At 40.0% G+C, this 16,326-nt stretch overlaps 1 protein-coding gene across 1 annotated transcript in view; it reads right to left on the bottom strand.

Moving 5' to 3' along the window:
• Nucleotides 1–16,326, bottom strand: part of LOC112104509 (T-lymphoma invasion and metastasis-inducing protein 1) — a 233,305-nt gene that overhangs the window by 17,807 nt on the left and 199,172 nt on the right. Inside the window, exons 16-19 of the mRNA XM_029911499.1 lie at nt 15,296–15,399; nt 3,564–3,743; nt 2,980–3,048; nt 2,164–2,289 (exon numbers count right to left, since the gene is read on the bottom strand). Coding sequence (XP_029767359.1) covers nt 2,164–2,289; nt 2,980–3,048; nt 3,564–3,743; nt 15,296–15,399 — 479 coding nt within the window. The remainder of the gene's footprint in view (nt 1–2,163; nt 2,290–2,979; nt 3,049–3,563; nt 3,744–15,295; nt 15,400–16,326) is intronic.

The following is a 16,326-nucleotide window of genomic DNA, read 5'->3' as shown; positions in this document are numbered from 1 at the left end:
CGGGGGGGGGTTGGATAGGGCAGGAGTCCCGGGGGAGGGGGCAGATAGGAGGTGGGGGCCGGGCTACGACCCCTTCCCCTAACTGGCCCTCCATACAATTTACAAAACACGATGCGGCCCTCAGGCCAAAAAGTTTGCCCGCCCCCGTCAAGTGGGTGGAGGGGTTATTCATCACTGCTAGATATGTCAATATTTTTTAATTATCTTCTATTAAGTCTACGCCTATAATCTTGATTTCATATGTACCATTAAATTCTTATGCAGCAACATCTACGGGATTCATAAAGTGTTTATTTCCATGGAGAAAGCAATGGTTACTTACTCCTGAAGTCTCGTTTTATTATTAGGGAACCTGATCTGTTCGGCTACTTGAGTTACTCTTTTATAAAGGTAGATAGGAATAAATTGTCAATATTCTGTTATCTCTGTCCAGTGTAAAAAGAGAACAAATAAGAGTTTCACGTGGTGGGGAAAAAAACAACAACAACAACAACAACAACAAAAAAAAGAAAAGCCACACAAAAATATTTAGGACAGTCCTCTCCATATGTTACACTTCTCTTTGTCAGTTCACTTCCCCCATCAGTTCAATGCACAAACTGATTACTGTGAGAATGTAGTGTAGATGCTTCAGTAACAGCATACAGAGTCTACTAAAGACCATTGCACCAATCAGGGAGACCATGGTTATTGGCATCACACCAGGCCTTGTGTAGAGAAGCTCAGCTCTGGCTCAATCCTGCAAATACACAAGTCTCTGGGGCAGCTCCGCAGATGGCATCAGGTACGATTGGGACGTGCAACCCTTCAGGTGTCAATGGAGAGTTTGATAGTACAGTGTGCTGGGCTGTTTTTGTTCATCGTGGAAACCTGGCCAAAGAGCATGGAACGCTGCTTTTGAATATAATGATGTATGGAAGGAAGGCCAGATCTTTGTGTAAAATGTCACTATCTCACAAAGTCAAAACACTTTATGCTCAGGATGTAGCGCTGACTACACATATGGAATGACTAACTGCTCGATGTCTACCTCAAAGAGGGTTCAGGTCTCTGAGCTGTATGGCAATACGTGGAGTACACAAGTTTGATCGATCCCGCAAATTTGCTTCAATATAAAGTCATTTTTGAGTCCATAAGCAAGACATGGGACTGCAGGAGGCAAGGCCTATTCATCAATGAAAGTCCAGTTTGCCCAGCACAACGTTTCAGTATGCTTAGTTAAAGAACAAAATTATTTTCTAATGATTAACCATAGCGGTAGGTTGTGAGACTAATGCCAATTTAAAATGAGCAATCCAGAACAAAACCAAAAGAGAGACTTCGTCCACAAGCTCTTCAATTCATCCATGTTCCTGGAGGAGCAAACCCAGTGGGATTATTATTCACCAAGACATCTCGTCCTTTTATCAAGGTCAGTGCTGAAACGAGCCAAAGGACCAGGAGGAGATGCATTGGGTTGTGTTAATTTCAACACTACATGAGTTACTTGCCTTAGATGGATCCAATTACAGTGGTGGTGGTGGTATTCATTATTCGTTTAGCAACCAACCCTTCCCCACTATGTCTTTCCCCATTTATTTTTAATTCAGTGTGGATTTCTTCCCTTTAAGATTTCTACCTCTCCCTCAAAGTATTTGAAATTAAGATTCAAAAGCAGCATTATATTCAATAGCTTGCCATTCCAGCCTACATGTGCATTAAGAGCCTGCCGAGTACAGAATACAATTTACAGTTCAAAACCATTTCCCCAGTGGCTTCCCTGAACTGGCAATTTAGACTTGTCAGTACTAAGGTTTTATGCAATTATATTTCTGCCACTAGCTTTTCCTCAGAGTTTGAAACATGAAATCTAACAAAGAGGTAAATATCACGCTTTTGCTGAGTGGCATTGATCTATAAAGCTAAATGCAACATGAACTATAGCTACAGTGTGATATTCTAGTTTCAAGGAGTCATGGTGGTAGGCAACACAAGTTCATGTAAAAATCTTAAAATGTGTTCTTACAAAATAAGTCATGGTAGTCAAACTGGTTTGATACAAGGTTAAGAGGACTACTTCTGCAGTACATTTTGGCAGTGCAAAAATACTGTACAGTAAGTATGCCATAAGCCTTATTTAAGTTTGCTTTAGACACTCAGCCAGCGTTTAAATAAAATGTTTACCTTAAATTGATCAACTTTTTCAAGCTTTTCCAGGTCTGGCACCAGCCTCACTCCATCTTCCAGAGTTTTCAGGAACTCCACCTGGAATGCTACCATTTCGGTCAAATTCCCAAAGAGAACATCGAGCTAATAAAAGAGAAAAAAGTTTAATATGCTTAAAAATCTCAATTTAGATGACTTTCCAGCCAGTCCCAATTTACAGGACATTAGCACTTAGCTTTTCTTCAGCCTGGTGTACGCTAAAGGGTTAGGACAATGTAAGCTGCCTTGCCTCAACCTAGCTGTGGAAGTGCATTTACCTCAGCAGGAGCCAAATTTAAGTGAAGTGCCTCTCGATGCCAATTTAGTAACACCACCTCCCCGAGCGGCACAAAGTCACGGTTGAGTAATTAGGTTGTTGCAGAGTCAGTGTAGACACTGCATTGCTTACGTCGACTGTTACTGGCTTTCAGGAACCATCCTACAATGCCCTATACTGACAATACAATCAAAATGAGCGCTCCTGGTGAGGACACACACTGCTGACACATGGAGCCAAGCGTGTGCCCAAGCGATTTAATAACTGCGGTGGCTGTATGCTGACAAGTTAGGTCGACATAATTTTGTAGTGTAGACATGGCCTTAAACTCCAACAGTGTAGTGTGGCTGTTATCAGAAGATCAGACAACACTGATCAGTATTTTTAAAGTCAGCGTCAGTCCATTTAAAAATGTTCCTAAGTAAGTTTAACATTCATGGCTCCTTCCATTCCTTCCTATAGCAGACAGTAAGAGTCAAACAAAAAATCTGGCAGCACTATGGCAACAGTTCCCGTACCTCATCTTGAGTGAGGAAAGTTTCTTTTTGTAGAGGTTTCAGGTATCTTTCCATTAGACAGTTTAAGTCCTTAAAATAAACACAAAAATAAAGAAAATACTCTTTAATGTCATTTCCTCCAAGTACCTCTCTCAAACTGTTACAGTGACAAAGATCCTCTCCTTAACACCATTGATGTAATCTCTAGGTCTTTCATCGGTCTTGTATAAGACAGGAGTATATTCTATTTTAGTGAAATTTAAGACATTAAAAAAAGTTGTACAATTTAGATTACCGGTACTTATAAATTAAGATATGCGATTTTGTCTGAAAATATTTATCTGTATCCCAACCAAATAAGATTCATGCCACTGTTTAAAAAAAAAAAAAAATTCAACGTTGTTTCAGTTTTAAAATATCTAGTGTATTTTGGATGCTGCTATTAAAATTGATGAGAAGTCTTACTGTAAAAGGTAACTTGCCACTAGTCTAGTAAATTAGTTTTTATTTTTTTATTCATGGTACAAAAAATATTGCAGAACTTTAACTTTTTAGAAGTTCAACTCTGGAAGGAAAAGGAAAAACGTAGACAAAATGTAACTTACTTTGACATAGGTGCGTTCTGTTTCAAGCAATTCACAAATAACCTTGCGCAGTTTATCAGCATCTGTAAGTTGTCTCATGGTGGACAGCTGAGGCCCTGTAAATTCTTGAGGATGCAAACTCGAATCAGAAGGATTCATCTCATGTAGACTGCGACAAAATGCAGCAACTTGTTCTGTACTCTTTAAAAAGAGAAAACATTACGCCTAGTTGTTTTAAAGTAGGAGCTATTTGAACTCTAATTCTGCTATTGTATACCCCACGTACATATTGTATGTACTAATGTAACTTTAAGAAGTGTGCTGTGCTTCTGTATCGGAGGTTTTATCATCCAGGGCTGGATGTTCCAGTCTGCCAAGTTCACTGTCCACAGCATACACAGTGCAAAGTGACCTTAAAGCAGCCAGAGATTTAAACTAGAAATTTCTCCATTTGTACAGGAATAGTTACCTCCTACGCTACCTGCATCCCTGATCATTGGGGAAAGGGAGAAGAAGAGCCAGCATGGTGAAACCAAACTCTACAACGCCGGATCTTCTGCTGTTATAAGCTCAGTTATGGAGTTTATGCAGGCGGTGGAAATCAGAAAGGCAGGGAATCTACACTAACTCCCATGGGGCCTGGAGAGCCAAGGATGAGGGACCACACCTGGCTCTGGGCAGCTGTCATTCTGTACTAACTGAGAATCAGGACCCCTGTTATGAAGAACCCCAGATGCATTGTTCTTAGAAATTCAGAGTGACATGTCACATAATGACCACAGCCTGTAAAATAAGTATATTTAGACAGTGCCACAACTGTACAGCAAGGGAATTGCCTCAGACCACTAACAAGTCTCTGGCCCAAAAAGTATGGGCAAGTACAAAACAGAAGTCTCAGATCACAGAACAGTCGCTAAAAATGACTTAAAGTACATTTTTGTAATTTGTTTTTGGTAGCACTCAGAACACGCTAAGCACTGTGCAAACACTAATGGAGGGGCAGTCCTTGCTCTAAAGAAATTAAATTCTAAAAGAAAGCGGGAAGAGCAGGGAACAAGGGAAAGGAATTACAACATCCAAGTAGAACATGGACGTGGTGTTTGGCCATGTCCTGAGACTCTCTCTCTGACTTTATTTTTAATTGAACCTTTAAGAATGTCTAAAGCTTAGATTTTAAAATACAGCCGTGTCATGATGCTTAAGCGGACTTAGATTGTAAGCTCTTTGCACTGGTCTGTATAGCATCTAGTACAATGGGATACTGCTACATGATTGGGAGCGTTAAGTGCTGCCGCAATACCAAACAAACAATAATGAAACCTTCAAGTCATGCAATTAGCTGCCTAACCCTGTGATTTACTGATGTTACTTGTGTCCACTTTCCTTCCCCTCCTTTTGTTTGTCATACTGATTGTATCTAATTAGACAAAAGTTCTTTGAGCATACACATCTTTACTATTTGTAGTTACTGCATGCAGCATGGTGGGGGAGCCCGAGCCTCTAAGCACTACCACAAGATGAATAATATAATGGTAATTTAATTATTCAAATATTCCAGTTAACAAGGGATCAGTTTAATATGTTAGAGAATCAAATTGTCCCACTCTATTCCGAGGCACTTGAAGAAACAGTCCTAGATTTAAAGGCAAGAGGGCTACAAGCAGGGCATTCTCAGTGGGGCTCCCCCTCAACTCGTAACTTGCTTCAACTGACAATTCAGATGCCAGGTTTATTGGCCTTTTTATTGAATGCAAGGTCTGATGCTGGAGGGGGTTGGAGTGTACCCTGGGAAAATGGTGGTTTGGAGGGGTTACTCCTGTTCTCCCTGCTCTATTCCATCTCCCTTCAGCTCTACAAAAGATGGAGTGATAGATAATTGTCTTTATAAGATTATGTATGTAAGCCCTAAGCATTGTGCAAGGGGTATTTATTTTTTAAATAAACCTCAAATAAAAATTAAGCATTGCATAACTGTACCATTTTCATCACTGTAGGATTCACCCTCTCTCTGGTAGAGTTCACAACTCCCCCATTCCTCCCACCACCAGGAAAGTACAGTTTTATTCAAAAAATAAAAAAAAGGCACCTTAGTCATATCTGATGATAGAAGTGAATTTTTTTATGCTTTTTACCTCCTGTAATCGCTGCAGAGCCAACACAGATACAGGAGAGCGTCAGTCTATTATTCTTGAGCCTCAGACTTGTTTACAAAGTTCCACTCAGTTACACCTGTGCAGAGTAATGCTCAAGATTGCTGCACAGGTGTCTTTATGGATATCTTTACTAGCCTTTCTTTACTCAAATATCCCCACCATCACTACAACTAGGGTAGAGTCATTGGCAGTTGTGCTGATGTAAGTGGCCCACCATTGTTTTAAACTGCTTTTGACCAATTCTGTACCTGCTGATAGTGTTAAAGGAGAGCACAAACCAAATGCAGGAGTGTAATAAATGTGGTCCCTGGGAGAAAGAATGGCACAATGTCTTGTAAAGTGTGGTGATCACGGCAAGAATAATATGGATGCTGTTGTAGGCATCTAGCCTGACTATTCTACATCTATTGTTTTTTCATTTCAACTTGGTATAAAACAGCAGGTAGGTCCTAGTCAGATTATTTTCATGGGAAAGAGGTATTAGCACTACCTTATACATTGTTATAATTTGCTGCCTATTTTGTTGTTGGCTATAAAAATCCCAGTAAAAAGGGGGGAAAGTGTTTCTAAAAACATTCGTTTAATTCTAACAATGCAGCTTATATTTCTAGTTGATACATGAAGATTTACTGACATTAAAAAACCTGTCCTTTTTGTTTTAATTTATTTTGGATACTTTCCAGTCACTGCATATAGAGGATGAAATTCATTCGGTATTTGGGTGACCCTTAGGTTCTTTTGGAAAAAATCTCAGCAGTTATCAAATTGCAGTATTAGTTAGTAGTCTATGGTGTGTTGATGCATCAAGTTGGAAACAAAACATACTTTTGCTCCATTACCAACTAATAAATGAGCTTTTCTTTAGGAAGCATATTTATATTGCTAAAGACATCGGGGGGAGGAGAGAAGAGGGTCAATCCACATTGCATACTGTGGGCAAATCTAGAATGCTCCCTGGGTTGTGGGCATTTTTAGAAGTCTGAGGCCAGAAATCTGGGAAGAAGTTGATGCACATTGATTCTGAGGTTGTTCCAATCATATGGGACAATATAAAAGAGGCAGAGTGAGGAAACAGGAGCAAGCCTGGGTGGAACATAACAAGGAGAGGGTTTAAGAGGAGATAAGAAGAGGGAAGGAGGCAGGGTGGAATGAGGAATGTGTAGCGAGTGAGATGGTATGGTATATTAGACAGTGGCTGCTCCAGTTTCCCCACTTTGCTGTTCCTTAATCCAGAGTTGGAGGAAACTCTGGGGTCAGAGTAATTCAGTCTCTGTGCCCCTTCAATCTGCATTAAGGGTTCACTGAAAATGCATTCACAGTCTCTGTAGAGACTGACCAGAGAAGCCACTTAGGAGAAGGAGTCCTGCCCACCAGGAGGTGAAGGGATACCATCAACTCATTTAACACAGGCCAAACAACTGGCAGGTGGGAATGAATTTCAGCTACTACTGACCTAGGCCAGATATGGACTGGTGACCTAATGGTGAAAGGGTCCCTGTCCCATAGCCATTCTGCTTATGTAAAGCCATTACTTCCCTCTAATTCACCTCTATAAACGTAGTGCCACGAAATCCAAAAGGAGCATTATCTCCACTTGGTAAGGACTTTCCTGGAACAATACAGTTGCTTCATCCACAGCTACTTTATGGCTGCCAACACCCATCCAAGCATAAAACTACTATGTATTAGGTCAGTAATTACTTAGTCAGTAATTACACAAAGGTGACATTTTCTGTAATATGCACATTTAAGTGATCAACTGTTTACAGCTGACTTACAGGAAATACGAATGGCTGAAGAAAATCTCTTTTGGTTGGAGTTTGATTATTACAGCAATAACATTCATCTTGAGTAGTTGAGATCAAGTAGTATAGAACGGAGTAGCAATTTATCTGTTCTACCTGAATTATGAGAGTAGGACTAATTTGCTTCTAATTCAGCTCCTGGGTAGTCTGTAACCTCTCTTTTGACCCTGCAGTATTTTACTGCTGATTAAATACAGTTGTATAATAGCATGATTATGGTGCAAGATAACTGAGTTATCGATTGTGGGCTCTCTTGTTCCTCACTCCATCTATGCTCACTAAGAGTTTGATCCTGCACCATTTGGGGTCGAATCAAGCCTGACAGCCCCAATTCAGCAAAGCACTTGGGGTGAAATCCCGGCCCCGGTGAAGTCACTGGAAGTTTTACCACAGACTTCACTGGGGCCAGGATTTCATTCTAGGACTTTATTGGAACTTAAGCATATGCTAAAGTGCCTTGTTGAATCAGGGGTGTAGGGAACTGGCAGCTTAAGAAGTGGTGAAGCAGGCCTAAGTTTAGACCATTCTGGGTCACTGTATTTAATAAGGTAAATTCCTCAGAGAGGAAGGCTGGTCCAGTGATTAGGGCACTATCCTAGGACCTGGGTCCCTGCTCTGCCATATGCTTCTTGTGTGACCTTGGGAAAGTCACATAGGGCTGGTCTTCACTTCAGGATTAGCTTGAGGTATAGCTCAAAGGTCACCCCAACCTGACTTATGTGCGTACACAAAAATCTCCACCTTGAATTAAGTGGTGCTTTAAACTTAAGGTAGCTGGCCCATCAGGGGGTGTGGATTGAAGCTATAGTGCTGCTGAAGCTCAAGCAAGTAATGCAGTGAGGGCTCAGCTACTGTTGCTAATCCAAACACACTATTACTCCAGTGTTATTTTGCAGTGTGACCGTTCTCACTCTAGCTCACTCCAGAGGAGTTAACTCTCAGTAGATAGCTCAAGCTAACAGTGCAGCAAAGACAAGCCCTTAGCCTCTTTGTCACTCACATCTCCATCTGTAAAATGGAGATAATACCACTCCTGTGATGTAAGGAAGTGCTATGAGATTAAATACATTAAAGAGACTATCGTGATTGGGGCTATATGTGGACCTAAATGTATGTTTCTACCTATCTACAAATTTGATTTCCCCCCCCCTTCCATTTCAGCATCTCATTTGGAAAGAAGTTATTTCTATCAAGGCAGTATCATACATAAGTTCGTAGAAACTATTTATACTGTGTTATATCAGCTGTGACTTTTGCAATGCAGAGTATAGGAAATATACAGCCACAAAAAGACAATTACATTTGTAACAGTTATTACAGTTCTAGAACTTGAGGTCTTGGTGGTTTTGAAGCTTTTATAAAGTAGAGCAATTTTGTTTTTTAAAAAAAAAAACCCCCACACATTTTGCAACATTTTAACTATGGGTTATCATGCCTCTCATAGAAGTTGTTCACATTAAGTCATTAGAAAAGATGGACTACATAAAGAACAGGGAAAGCCTTTAATATCATGAACTACTAGATAGCAATTTTAAATGCTCATTTAAGTGAAGTGCTCATTATAGTTTAAATGCCTTAGTCTGACACTATTCTAGTGAGGATGGTGTAACAATTCCTATGTTCCAAAATATTGGCCCACAATAAGGCATGGATTTGTTCTTTTTTCCCCCCTTCACATATGGAAGCTTTAGGAGATGACCAGTCACAAACTTCAGTCATGTCAGGTGTCATCTAACAGCACTTCTACTTTGCAATTTGGATTCCTCACATCAAGTTGTATTTTTACCAGATTTAAAATATAAGTTATTTAAAATTGATGCTTTGCAACAGACAAATTACAAATCTCAAGGCCACTGACATTCATGAACTTGTTCACGTTTGCTCAAGGCACAGGCATCAAATCATCTTTTTGCATGCACCTTTAGAAAGGAGTTCTCTGCCAATGTCTTATTTAGAGAAAGTAAATAGTGACAGGCTGAAAGAAACACACTTTACAGCCAGCTAAAGTAGTGTTAGTTATGATACAGTGCAGATTTTACTTAAACACTTTATTAAAATGTCACCATTATCCAATTGCCTAGAGATTTAGAGGGAAGAGAACAGAGTAATTTGGTAGACAGATAAACAGCTAGCTCCCTTTACCTTCCAATTCCAGATCTGTTCCCTACCAAGCACTGGTGTAGTGAGAGACCAGTTCAGGGTGTGTTCGTTTAAGTCAAGGAAACTATTGAATCATATTTAGGGGTCAATACTGCAAACCTTCACTCACAAAAGTGATCCCAAGTAGTGACTATGATGGAATTACTGGTGCAAACAAGGGTTTGTAGGATTGGGTGCTAGGTCTGTGCACACCAATTAAACAAAAACCACCCCCATCCTGCAAAGAGCTCACCAGGTAAACTAATCTCACATCCTTCCTGAGCAGGAGCATTTCCTCAAAAGTTGAGCATGCTGACATCATTGAAACAATTGGTGTTTTGGCTGATTGTTCTCTAATTGAGAGAGGACTGCAATTTCCTCTGCCAGTCCCCATTTAAAAATAAATAAATAAATATATATATATATATATATATAGGGGTGAGTGTGTGTAGTCAAGTGTGGTCCTTCAGGGCACTCAACACCTCTACCCAAAAATGGACATTTTAAATAAAAACTGTTCTCCAAAATCTAAACAAAAAACTTCAGGCAAATCCCACCGAGGCTTGGCCTCAATTGTTACGTGGACTGCATATGCTAAAAAACAAAACAAAACAAAAAAAACCAACCTTCTGTGGGCATAAGCATTACTATTTACTTAGTATCACATTTAGAAACTTCTTAAAATTACTACAGCATGAGGCTACATTAGGCTAATTGCTTAATCTAGTTACACTGCACAACAGTAGATCTGCTCACCAAATGCAGCATGTGATAAAGAGAATCACAGGACCTCTCCATGCCTTTGTTCCTGGGTTTACGTTTAACTCTCCAAAAAGCTGACATCATTGGAAAGATATTGTTGTGAAAATGCTGTTACTCAGCATTTTCAGTAACAAATACACTAAAAAAAAAAAAATCCACATTTCTTTCCATATTCAGCTGATATGAAATTCTTTCCTGCTCCAGACAAGTGTTCTTTCCTCATATTCCATGCTGCTTACTTGAGACACAAGCACAGAAAACATCCTCCCCTGTATTTTAATGAGAGGGCAGCTACTGCACTTCTGCAAGACTCTGCTCCTGTTGTCATTTGCTGTAGGTCTCGTTCTTTCAATAGATCAATGAGAATTTAATTCTCAGCTCTAACTAGTGAAGTCACTTCTGAAGACTCCCTTTCATGAAACGGTCATATGAGAACTCCTGCAAGAAATGGCTGAAACGTGCAGCGGGGAAGCTGACAGTGGAATATAAATGTCTATTGCCTGTGGATTAGTATCAGCTGATTGGGTGCAACCTGTACTGCATAAGATTATTAAACATCAGGGCAGACAGCACACACCAATTAGACAACTTTAAAAAGCCAGTTAGATTATTGGAAAACCTTAAGTTGCTTTTTAAGAAATCCCGATTTTAATCCTTTTACCTCAACTTCTACATGTGTTGAGGGATTTGTATCAATAGATAGTTTTGGTTTTCATTAACACTGCAAAAGAAGATTCATCTTCACAGAACACGTTTGGTAAATGACATGCATACAGAGTCATTAGTGCATGGTACCTTAAGCACAGCTGCAAGGTAATTAGTTTTAATTTCAAGAGACAGGTCTTAAATTAGAAAAAAGGAAATTAACATCCAGTAGCATTTCAACTCATTAGATTTTTAAACACATCCACAAGTGGGGAATGTGGCAGATCACTAAACAAAGCGCTACTGACCTGATCACCACAGTAAATGTGTCATGAGGGCTACAATGTGCAAAATACTTAAGCTTTTGTTGCTGTGCGATATTGAGAACCTGCCTCTACACGTTTTAACCTCCAGACCAAGTGTGTTAAATTTATATAAATTAGCACACTTTAAGCAAATAAGCAGATAATTACGAAGGCTAGTTTTTGTTAAATAAAACTTACACTAGTAAGTCAGCTACATGGTATCCTGTTAAACTAGAGATGGATGACTGACAAAGATGTTACTTAGAACTGGTTTAAATTCTCATACAGATCTTGGATTAGAAATTGAGGCTATGTCTACACTACAGACCTCACAGTGGCACAACTGTACCAGGGCCGGCTCCAGGCACCAGCCCCTCAAGCTTGTGCTTGGGGCGGCACCTGGAGGGGGGCGGCGCCGCGCTCCGGCCGCCGGGGGGAGAGCGGGGTCACGGCCGGGCTCGCCGCCCTCCCCCCGGCCGCCGGGGGGAGAGCGGAGCCTCCGCTGGGGCTCGCCGCCCTCCCCCCCCCATGGGGGGGGGGGGGGGCGGCCGGCGGCTTTTTTGCCTGGAGCGGCAAAAAAGCCAGAGCCGGCCCTGACTGTACAGCGGCAGCTGTGCCGCCGTAAAGTCGCCTGTGTAGCCGCTCTATGCCGACAGGAGAGAGCTCTACTGCCGGCATAAGAAAACCACCCCCAACAAGTGGCAGTAGCTATGTCAGTAGGATAGCAGCCACCAATGTAGCACTGTCCACACGGACACTTTTGTCAGTGAAACTTATATCACGGGAGGGTTCCCACATCCCCGACTGACAAAAAGGGTTTGACAACAAATGTGCTCGTGTAGACAGTCTATAAATGTGCACAACCCACTGAAATTCAAAGGAGTTTGGCTTAGAGGGGCTTTGGCCTTTCTCTAGTGCAACTTTTGTTTAAAAAAAAATATATTATATATATATATATATATATAAGCATAGGAGCTTGCCAATATTTACATCTTTACAATTGGGAGATACTGAGCTCACTAAAAGCCAGCTGTACATGGGCTGCCTTAACTTTTAAAAGAAAGAAGAGCAATTAGAATCTCAAAAACACACCCAACCTTAGAGATTAAAAACACCAGACCTATCAGTTAATTCCCTCTTCCTATGAAGGATTGTTTCTATAATGTATTTTCTAATGCTTTATCTAGCACAATTTTAAGATATCCCATCTCTTGCTGTTTACAGCAGGATAATTCCATTGAAATAATGAGGTTTTGTTCTAATTCTTCCCCAATTTAATGGAGACCTGTTTAGGAAATGGCAACACACACACCTTGTGTCCTTTCCCCCTTCTTTGTGATATATGAAAGGAGCCTAGAAGTTTCTCCTGCTTGTTTTTTCCATTCGAAATTCACACCTGGCGTACTCGACTATTTTAATATCACCAGGAAAAAACATACTGTCTAAAGGTTAGAAAACAAGGGGTGAGGGGTTGCTGGAGAAGGGGGGGGGGAAGCTGGCAACAGCAGGGGGGACTCTCAGGTCTACTTTATCAAGTCAGATATGTAAAAAGGGAACAAGCTCAAGTTTTGCAGAATTCTTTGCAGGTTACAGCCATGCCTCTCATAGTAGCCATGCTCAAATAGCATCTCCACTGACCACGGCCTTCAAACTCTTTCCTCTCCCCACTTCCTCCAGGTGCATTTCACTGTGTACAGAGACAGTCAGTGCAAGTTAAGGCTGATGATGTGAGCACGATTCATAATCTCAGTAGGGTTGGAAGGAGGTGGCAATAGCATGGAGAAGACACCTTTTCTTGCATTACCCTGCAAATGACTTCCAGGGGATTTTAGGAGGACGACGTGTGGTATGGGTACCTTCATAGAAGAGATTAACAGACTCTACCGTCAGCTAATTAAATGCCCAGTGATACAGAAGACATTTTAAAGCAAAGCACAACTATAAAGAGGAATTAGGAACAAAAGTCAGAGCCCCCTTTCCAGTGCAGCTTCTTAAGCTGCACATTTACTAGCATTCTCTCTGGCTTTAACAGAACTATTTTTACGTTTTGTTGAAATTCAAGAGCATGGGAGAATTGTAAAGAATACAGAGTTGTTTATATAAACAGGGAAAGTAGAGTTAGCAAGTTAAAAGATATATTTGTTGTCACTATAAATATATTCTGTATTGAAAAACACACACATCCCTCCCAGCCTTTTGATTCAAGACTAAAAAAAAGTTTAAGGGGAAAAAACAAAACAAAATACTGAACTCAAAAATTCTCCCCCATGAATCACATAAGTTATGTATAATGAGAGGCTCCTTCAAAGATACACATTTCCAAGTATTAGAAAATGCAAAACAGGTGATAATGTTTCATTTACACAAAATGAAATTTCCACCTCATTGAAAGTCTGCACTCATTAAATGTACAAGTTAGTTACAGTTCTTACTCTCTTGTCAGAAGTGTAATAACTACTAAAACACAGTCAAAGCACGGGGCTCATCATACAATTCATATACCTTGCTTTAGACAGCTGATGGTTCACGGAAGCAAAGTGTGAAATGGGACATCGCAGCCTCTTACATAATTCATACATAAAACTTTTAAACGCTACAGAAAATCCAACCACAGCAAGAGTATCCATAGCCAAGTTAGCAATAGATACCATCAATATGTGGACAGTTTTTCTGTAAAGAAACATTCATTTCAGACCTCGTTACAAATCATGCAGGTATCCACACTTAAATTTTAAATAAATAAATAAATAAATAAAAGTCCACACACATTAATACTTCCCCCACTTTTGAAAAATATAAATTTTATACTTACTATAAAATGATTCCCTAGGAAAATCTAGAGACGAAGTTTAAAGATAATCTTCTGCTTTACATACAAGTTCTGTGTATGTTTCATACATGGGAATGCTTTCTCCTATCTATCAAAGGAAAGGCTACAAGCTAGTATGACATAAGGGATCAGGAAACAAGAGGCCAGGGGCTTTTTCCTTCCTTTCAACTATGATAACCTAATAGTGGTATTTGGGGGATCGGTTTATGACTCACCAAGACACATTTTCAACTAAAACAAAATGATGGGAAACCACAGAAATAGATATAGAGAGAGTGAGCAAGCGAATAAGCACGGAGAGGAGATACAGAGACTCAGTGAGATCAGTCCTACATAGTCTATACTCACTGCACAGTGAATTCTGTAGAGCTTAGGTTACTAACGCAGCATCAATTATGCAGCAAGTACTTAAAATATAACAAACAGCCAGCCCTCTTAAAGTAATCTTACCATATGTACTTGATTCAGCTTCAGAGAACACTAATCTCCACAGATCATTTTGTGCAGTATTCACGATTACCACAGCTAGAACAAACTACCAAACCATGCCAGAACTCATCCCTTAATAGACAGCAATTAGCAATCTATTTGTGCAGCCTGTTAACTATAATTGGAGAGTTCTGCTTTAATCAAAGGTAGATTGGCTGTAATTAGTTTTGCATTTAAGCTGCTAACATGTAAACTATACTATTGATTTAAGGCAATAATATAACTTTTGTGCTTCACACCTTTGGAAGTTACTAAAGAGAAAATGGAAGGAAAATGTGATAAATCAATCTGGAAATGCATTCAGCTCACCTGCCCAAGGGGAAGAAGTGATAGAGTTGCTATATTTTAATATGTGAAAGCATTATCACACACCACAGAAGATCAGAACCAGGTCTACTCTTTACCCCTCATGGATCCAGAACACAGCTCTTACTTAACAGGTGTTGATGTGCTGTAATCAAGGCTGTAATTTGTTACACTCTGTATCACTTGTAAACACCTTAAAAGTAAGATCAACATTTTCCTAGGGAAGATGCTCTAATCATGCACAGCTGTGAAGTCAGCATGTCAGCTGTGACTCTACTGCACTTTAGGTCTTTGTAATGTGAAAATGAAAATCTCTCACCTTGCTCATCCTATCTGTCTCATCAGAGGACTCCAAATCAGGCACTTCTGCTTCTTCTGGAGCTGCCTCAGCACTGCTTTCTTGTTCACTGAAAAGCGTGTGCCCTGCCAAAATTGACATGTATGTGGAAACAAAATAGTGGGTTATGCAAAATGTGAAAAGTTTAGAGCAGTGAATAATGAGCTTTCATGAACATTCAGATTCTCATGCTGCAATGAGCTCGGCAGGCGTCTGTGCCAGTGGTTCCTTGGATGCACAGGGGCCTAGCAGCATTCAGCTCACTGCAGGAGCAGGGCCTAAACAGGGATTTGAGCACAAAGGTTTCATGGCCACATATGAAATTTGATTGAACTATAAACACTAATCACATAATGTTATGGGCCTGATTGAAGTTAGAAACCACAAAAGCTGATGCAGAGTTAAGGCCAAGTTCCATGTTGAGATTAGGTTTTATAAAGCTCCAGCCCTACAAAGGCCTGTGCTTAACTTTATACTCGAGCAATTCCACTGAGCTCATTGTGACTACTCATGTAAAGTTGAGTGTGTCTTTCCAGGATCAAGGCCTTAGTTAACATTTCCTCCACACAGCCTTATATTGGAAGAGTTTAATAAGTTACAGTTTATAGTTTTACATTAAGTTTTTCTTTTAATGTTAGAATCAAAAATACTTTTACAGGGATTTTTTAAGTTATACTATTAATTGACAATTGCATCTTTCTGTATGCAATATACTAAAGTAACTGCATTAATCTATATCTAATGGCAGTCTTAGAACTACATTTTTGATACAACAGCCCATAAAGATTCCTTTGCAGGTACTGCCCAAGACCACGAACTCTTAAGCACATGCGTAATTTTTGCACACAAGTAGTCCCACTGAAGTCAGTAGGACTACTCATATACTTAAAGCAATGTGTGCCTTTGACTCATGCAGCTGTGAGTAGAAATGTAAGTAAACATGTCTTATGCCTCTGGGAAAGCCAAATTTTACATACGTTAGCTTTCTAGCTATCTAACAGGGGAATGAACAG

Source organism: Terrapene carolina, unplaced genomic scaffold, assembly GCF_002925995.2.
Source record: "Terrapene carolina triunguis isolate 2854851 unplaced genomic scaffold, T_m_triunguis-2.0 Scaffold30, whole genome shotgun sequence".
Classification (NCBI taxonomy): Eukaryota; Metazoa; Chordata; order Testudines; family Emydidae; genus Terrapene; species Terrapene triunguis.
Note: the sequence above shows the minus strand (reverse complement) of the source record. Positions and strands in the feature narration are given on the sequence as shown.